Raw genomic sequence first — 7,847 nt, 5'->3', positions numbered from 1 at the left:
GGGGGCGGGAAGGTGGCCGGCAGGGCCGCCCGAGGCCGGCGGCGGGGAGCCGGCCCCGCGCCCGCCTCTCCCCGCGGTGACCTTGGGCGGGCGCCGCGGCCCTCCCCGCCGCGCGGCCGCTCCTTCCCCTCTTTTTTATTTTTTTTTTAATTTATTTTTATTTATTTATTTATTTTGGCCGCGGAAAGAGTTTGAAGCGCTCCCGGCTCGGAGTCGGGGAAGAAGAGGAGGCCGCCCTCCGAGCGGCCCCGGGACTTTCCCTGCCGGAGGGCGCGGGGGGACCCGTCCCGGTCCCCGTCCTCCCTCCCCCCCCCCCCCCGGGGCGGGGAGGGTGGCGGCGGGCGGGCGGGGAGGGCGGGGGGTGGGGGGGCGCCGGCCCCGCCGCCGCGGGGGAGACGCGGCTCCCGGCGCTGTGCGCCCGAGCTGCTGCTGGTTACGCCAGCCCCGCCGCCTGCCTCTCTGCCTCTCCTCGCCTCTGATTCTGCGCACAGCCAGCCCCAAAGCCTGTCATTCTGCAAAACACAGTTTACTCAACAGAGAGAGCGAGTGGGGGAGCGGGAGAGGTGGAGAGAGGGAGACGGCGCGGAGGAGCCCAGTCCCGCAACCCAGCATGGCTTCAGGGGACCTTTACGAGGTAGCGGGGGGCCGCGGGGCGCCGCGGGGCGGGAGGGCGGCGGGGGGGGGCGCCGGCCGGGGCGCCGCGGAGGGCAGCGGTGGCGCGTTTGGGAGCCGCTCCGCGGAGCCCTCTTAGTTGCCGAAGAGCGGAGGAAATCGCCGAGGGAAGGGCTGGGGTGAGGGGAAAAGGGCTGGCGTGTGTGCCGGGGGGGGGGGAGGGAGGGATGGAGCGGCTCCCCTCCCTTCCCTCTTTCTCTTTCTCTCTCTACTTTCCATCGGGCTTGATCTTAGCAGGCCTTGCAAGAGAGAAGGAGGAAGGAGTGAAGGAGAGCGAGAGTTAGCGGTAGGATGGGGAGGCGATCGCAGTGTGATGAGCCCGGAGAGTGGAGAAAGTCCAGGTAAAGTCATAGGCGCTCTGGACGTGCTGAATGTGCAGATTAGTGCGAAAAAATGCGCCTTAGCGCTGCCGGGAGGCGCAGGGATGGAGGCGGCTCTGCGCCCGCTGTGCAAAGTGCAGGAGCCGGCGCCAGGTTGCTTCACCTCGCGCCCGGGGTGCTGCGGGGGCGGCGGGGCGGCGGCCGGGCGGGCGCGGGGGGCCGCGCCGCGCTGCGCCCCCAGCACCATGGCGGGCTGCAAAGTTTGGCGGGGGCCCCGCTCCGGCGGGGCCGGGCGGCCCGGGGTGCGAGGTGGGGCGGGCGGCGTCGCCGGGCCGGCCCCCGGCCCCCCGCAGCCCGGCATGCGGTCGCCCCTCGGCCGCAGCGGCGGGGAGAGCGGCGGCGATGCATCGGGCGACGGCCGCCCGGTTTCCCGGTCGGGGGGGAGGGAGAGAAAAAGGAGCTGGCAGGCAGGCGGGCGGCGAGACCCAGCCAAATTTTGACCTCAGGCACCCAGTTCTAATGCCCAAACTGAGAACAAGTCTAGCCACTCTTCCCGTGCCAGAGAAGAAGAAGGGAGAAGGCAGAAATTAAAAATAAGAAAGACTGGACCCAGGTGCTTTAAATATCCAGCTCCAGTGAGTGGAACCAAGGTGGAAGTCCGCCATCTAAAAAAACCAAACAAGACTGGACGTCCTACACCAGTTCTTGGTCTGGAGCACCTCCTCAGGCTCCGCGTTTCCTGGTGAAATGGCCGTTTGTGTTGTGGTTGTCTGGAGCGCACAGTTTAAGGGCTAGGACGGAAACGATCACCTTCCAGTTGGAACTGTGTGACGATGATTAGGCGCTGCTCAAACGTCAGGGTGTGCTTGGGTGTGGAATTGCTGCTGCGGTTCGTTGGACATGGTTGGACTTACTCTCCGTTTGATGATCTTGATGATCAGCTGTAGGGTCTTAAGTGCAAGAAGTGGAGGATCTGGCAGGTTTCACATAGGCGGTTTTTACTTTGTCATGGTCTTTCAAAGTCTTTAACAAAGGTCATAGTTAAGGGATGACATTGCTCCATTAGGACTTTATTTTGCTGAGTGGGACACAGACCTCCTTTGAAGTGAACAGCACTTACGCTCTCCTATGTGGTGTTAAATTATCAGAAGTACATGATGATTTGAATAGTATCATTGACCTTTTCCCCACCATTTTGCGATATCTGTCATATTACTTTGCAATTTTAAGGATATTGCATGTCAACTGTATTGCTGTCGTGACTCTGGCGTAGCCAGTGGGAGTTCTGTGAAGAACAACTTTGACCCGAAAAAGTTAGTGATAAAATTTTGTATTGGTAACTTCTGAGATGCGTAGAGGATCTTTGCCTGGTCTTGTCTAAGTTTTCTTCACATGTTTGGATTAGTTCTGGAAAGAAATAAAACCAGTACCTCTTAGGCTAATGGTAGCCATGCTGGTTTAGCTTCTACTCATCATTAAAAAATTCTGCTTTTTCATGATCTTTGTGTTATTATAAGACGACGGCATTTGGCAGTTGGATGTGGGCGGCGCGTTGAGTACTACTGCATGGCATATGAGTGATGCTGCTCAAGTAGTAACCTGGCATGGAGGTGTTCTGTGAGAGAGCAGACTTATAACCCAGTTTGCAGTCAATTTTAGGCGCAGTCACTTTGCAGGCATTTGCATAGATGAATGTGAATTGTTAGTACTGTGGTTCAAAGCCTCTGAATCACTTCCTTTCTTTGTTACTCCATTTGAACTACTTTTGCTTATCATTGTATAATATGGAAGAATTGTATCCACCAGAACAGGTAAGTGGAAGTATGGCTATTCATTCCTTATTGTGTGAGGTGCTTGGAATATGACCTTCTCAGCTGGTCGTGGTGTAAAATCTTCATCTACTTGTCGGACATGTGGGAAAAAGTATGTGCAGTGCTTCGATTATCAATCCATCTACATTTTGCATCTCCACTGTGAAGTTCTCCATGACGGGGGTCAGAAGAAATGTCTAGAAAGCTGAAGAGTTTGTATGTCTAGTAGGTAGCAAGTGTGTAGATGGTAGTAGCTTCATTTAAAAAAGACTCAGCCTTGCCTCCCTGCTCCTTCCCGTCCCAGAAAACCAACCGCATCAAAGGGACTCACCAGAAGGAAGCTCGTACAGCTGTGATGTCCCACACCAGTTAGCCCGTGAGATGAAGCGCTTTGTGCCTTCAGAGTTGACATCTCCGTTCTTGCTTGGATACATCATTCTTTTCTGTCCTTCTGAACAAGTAAAACTTTATGTGGATGGCAGGATGACCATTAAACAGTTTCAGGATTTTAGCTTGAAATACGTTGGGGCTATTGGTGTAAATAAATAATTTGGGGCTTATGGTGACATTCCAAAAGTATACTACACTCCTGATTCCCCTTTGACTCCATTAGTAATATCTGAGTCCTTCAAGGATTCTTACTGAACTTCAGCAAGTAAGACAATAATTACCTCTGCAATTGGGAGTATTTAATACTGGCTGCAAAATTATTTTTGTTAAAGCCAGTCATGATCTAGGAGCCACGATAAAGCACATTAAAAAGTACAGCCTATATTACCTATACTTACTTCTCATATTTTGGTGGCATTCAAGAAACTTAAGTATAAAATTTTAAGTTTTGGAAATAGATGTGCATATTTATCCTGTCAGTTCATTCATTTTCTACTTTCATGTTATTTTAAAAGGCTTTTCAACCTTTTAAACTTAAAGATAAATTCAACTAATAACTTTATATTGAAGCAAAATAAGATCACAGACAAAATAACCTCAGTGTTTGGCTAACTAGGTGCCTTTTTCTAGTTAGAAACGGCTTCTAATCACCTGAAATACCTCCTGTTATATTTCCTTTAGGACTGTGAAACAGGTACCAGTTTATTCTAGAAGCAAAAGAACACCCATTGGGAATTCTGTGTTTACTGGTACTCAGTTCTAGATTTGTGTATTAGAACCAAGACACTTTACATCAAAAGAGAGTTACTTCCATTATATGATAGAAGGTAGGTGTTAGTTTTGAAGCTTTATTTTTAAGTAAATTTTTTTTTTCCTTTAACAGTAAGGAATGCTGTATATATTTTAGTGTAATTCTCAGGCTACATAAAATACTAGTTTGGCTTTGCTTGACTTCCATGTGCTTATGACTTCAAGCTTTTCTGAGTGGGTGAAAGAGTCATAGAATATTCCTTTTTTTTTTGCTCTTTCTCATAAGAGGTAACCTGTTAAATATTAAAGAACTATGTGGATATTCCTTAGAAATATCAAACTGAAAATAAAGGACTTGACAAAAGGGTATTCACAGTGGCCTTCAGTAAGGCAGCCCTATTTTGCTTTATGATTCAAATACACTGTTGGATGCGTTGATAGGAAATCCTCATTCATTTTGGTAACAAACAGAAAGGGTAATGTATTTACTGTTAAATACCAAGTTTGTTGATGCACATTAAAGTTGTTGTCAGTAATTTGAAGTAATATTTTGTATTTTCCATGTACAATTTAGTTCTCACGTTATCTGAACCCAAATAGTTCACGCTCAAAGGCTCTGGTATTAAAAGTATATGAGATGGCTTTAGAGGGGAAAAAAATTCAGTATGAACAGTGCACCTAACTTTATTTTTCGTAGCACAGAGCATCCCGTTTACTGCAATAAAATTCCACTTCATTGGTGAATATATGAATCAGTTATCAGTATCACGGAGATGCTCATGAAGCTGACTGATGCTTTTTTTTATTTAATATTTTGGGGGTTTATATACAATGAACACAATTAGAAATTCAGGGACGATGATGTTGAAATCTAAAGTCTTACTTTAACATTGTGTCAGATTATATTACAGCACCTTAGGTAAGTGATCTAAAGATTATAGCTAAATCTCTGAAGGGGACTGTCACATGCATATATTTCTGGATCACAATAATAAAATCAGTCTTTAAAACTCAGTAGTTTTTGCATTAAAGTGTTGCTCTTTGTGGAAAAGTGATGTTTTAAAAAATGGCATCTTCTCACTGAAATGATACAATGCCCATGGATAGGAGTCTTGTCCACCATAGTGACAGGTTTCAATTAAATCTTAGTCTGTTTATGCAGCTGTGTAAGAATGAGCTGCAGTTTATTTTAGCTCATGTGATCCACCAGAAAGATAATGTATTTCCAGATGAGTTACAACATCTCCCACTTACACCTGCACTCAGGTACCAGCAAAGTCAAGACTCGAAGATAATAATGGCACTGTTTGGCCTGCTGCATCTTTATTACATGTGGAGACATGCAAATTGGAGAGAACACGGCTGAACTTTTGGATGCTAGGTTTGGTTTGCAGATGCAGACAAAATAATCTTTGTTTTACAAAGTGAGGAAATGCAAGTTTTTGAGCATTGTGGCTTTCCATCTTGCATCTCTTTCAATGGAGTCACTTTTTAGGAGAGATACATACTTAAACCTTCTTATTGAACTGGAAAGCAGAAATCTGTTTTTGAAGTATTTCACACATGTATCTTCTAAGGCAGAGGTGACTTGCAAGAAGATGGTATATTTAAGTAAACGTTATTATTTCTCAACTTAAATCAACCTCTTTATTGATATAACAGTTCCGTGTTGAAAGAACAAGACTGATTTCACAAGCAGAAAACAGTGACTTGAAGTAGGATCTGGGGAATATAGAACAGAGTTAAGCACCTACTCCTGTAGAATGGCAAGCTATGGGTGCAATGCTGACTTCAGTAATACTGGGCTTGTTCCCACCAGCTAAGCATCTGGTCATCTGTAAGTAACACCTTATGGGGTTTTTTTAGTGGAAAAGCTTTACTAACAACTGTTTTGAAGAATCAGCAATTTCTCTATACATTGTCATTGATCTATTATCGAAATCAGTTTTTAGAATACAACTGTCCTCAAAATAAGGTAACTATGAGCAATGTTACCCTCAGTCGGTAGAAATCTAGAAGTCTTGCTGCCTGATGAAAGTTTTCAGACCTCTATTCCAAATTAGGTGTGACTTGCAGTGCAGACAGTATTCTTCAATCCTAAAGTGGGCAATCATCCGGACAATAGGTTAAACTGAGGTATAAAGCCAATAACAAAGAGTTAACCTAAGGTCCCTTCTGCTGGGGTCTTGTAGTTCTCTAAATTAAAGATACTGAGTGAGTTTCAAAAGCGTAACTGGGTAACTCTGGCAATATTCATTATCTTACTAAGAAATTCCAGTGTCGAGCCACATATGGAACATTACAATGCACATAATGACCGTCTTGTTTACCTACAACGTCACTCTGTTACCACGATTCCAACTTCCTCATTACATTGTAAACTGCTTGGCATATTTTGGGATACTGAAAACCAATTGATTTCTTATGTATGTTACCATTTTGTTACAATCTTGATGAAGTGTTTTATCTGGATTAAGTGTAGTTTATCTCAAGATACACGTCATAAGCATACTCCTGCTTGGAAGGGCTACTGAAAATTTACTCTGTATCACTCTCTAAAATCTAAACACATGCAGTGAAGATTTTCCCACCACCAAAGACACTGAACTGAACATGCTTCCCTTCGTTGTCCAGGTTCAGTGGTCATACCTATCCGAAGATTAAAATGACATAAATTTTTGTAACACTTTCTGAATGACAAATACAGTGCTTTACTTTGGGTTGGTCTTTGATTCAAAATTAAAATCCAGCAATAAACTCATTGTTTAGTAATTGTTTCTGAAAGTTAAAATATTTAGAGAGCAACAGTTCAAACAATGGCAAAATTTAAATGTGATCTAATATTGAAAGAAATTGGCTAATTATTTTTTTAAAATCAATGGAGTAATTGTGATGGCCAGCTATGCTGTAAATAGCATTTCTTTGTCCATTCATTTGACTTTTAGCAGTATTACAGTTTCTTGGCTCTGTACATTTTCATCAGTGCAATCCCTTTTTGTTGTTCCTCCTTGCCCATATATTTTTCAGACAATTTCTGCAGCATGTTTTATGACACTGGCATCCTGACACTGGCAAAAAAGATTAATTAAATAGTTAACTGTTCCTTGTGTTTAAACTATTAGAACAATATAATACATCAAACAATTTAAAGTGAAATATTTGCAATGTAGGGCAACTAGTAGTGGGGTATGCGAATGCTGGCTTGCTTCACATTCGTGCAAATAACAGTATTCTGTTTTTGACAAAAGGAAAATCGTCCTTTTGGCGTGTTGAATAACAATGTCACACTGTTTATTATCAAAACTTTAGACTGGCAATATTGCAAAGCTGAAGGGAAATACACTTCAGTCTGTTTTCTTCTATTACACAGAGAAAATGTAGATTCCAATACTATTTCAATACTATCTCATTATCATTCATAATATAAAATATTGTTGCAAATCTATTAGGTTTCTAAAAACTTTCACAATAAGTTGATATGATTGACCTGTGTAGGAAAAAATGATTCTTGTTGTGGCTTACCAAAGAAGGGGAAATAGGTTGACTCTTGTAGAATTGTAAACGGTAGCAGCATGATCGGTAGACTACAACAAAACACTAAAGCAAAAACAGTATTGAAAACATCTGTCAGAAAGACACTTCTCTCTGAAAATAGCAGTTGCCCCACTTGGGCTTTGCTAGATTTCTCACAGACCACCCACAAAACTCGCAACCCACTCCTTCAGAGGGGCAAAACAGGAACAATGAGGATATTTTCTTCCATAAGGCACTTTGCTGCATTTATTTAGATTTTGTGGGGTTTATTTGAAATCATCTTATAATAATGTAATCACTTACATATGCTCAGCACCCAATGGATAAAGAAGGGATACAAGGGACTATACACCACTAAGTCTGAGCTCCA

The 7,847-nt window shown here is 43.9% G+C and overlaps 1 protein-coding gene across 1 annotated transcript in view; it reads left to right on the top strand.

Annotated features, from left to right (window-relative positions):
• The first annotated feature begins 595 nt into the window (after positions 1–595).
• The window catches only part of CDYL2 (chromodomain Y like 2), a 58,068-nt gene continuing 50,816 nt past the window's right edge, over positions 596–7,847 (top strand). The window contains exon 1 of the mRNA XM_050904001.1: positions 596–634. Within this exon, the coding sequence (XP_050759958.1) occupies positions 611–634 (24 nt within the window). The 5' untranslated portion in view covers positions 596–610. The remainder of the gene's footprint in view (positions 635–7,847) is intronic.

The sequence above is a fragment of the Gymnogyps californianus genome, chromosome 12 (assembly GCF_018139145.2).
Source record: "Gymnogyps californianus isolate 813 chromosome 12, ASM1813914v2, whole genome shotgun sequence".
Classification (NCBI taxonomy): Eukaryota; Metazoa; Chordata; class Aves; order Accipitriformes; family Cathartidae; genus Gymnogyps; species Gymnogyps californianus.
This window is presented reverse-complemented; position numbering and strand designations above follow the sequence as displayed.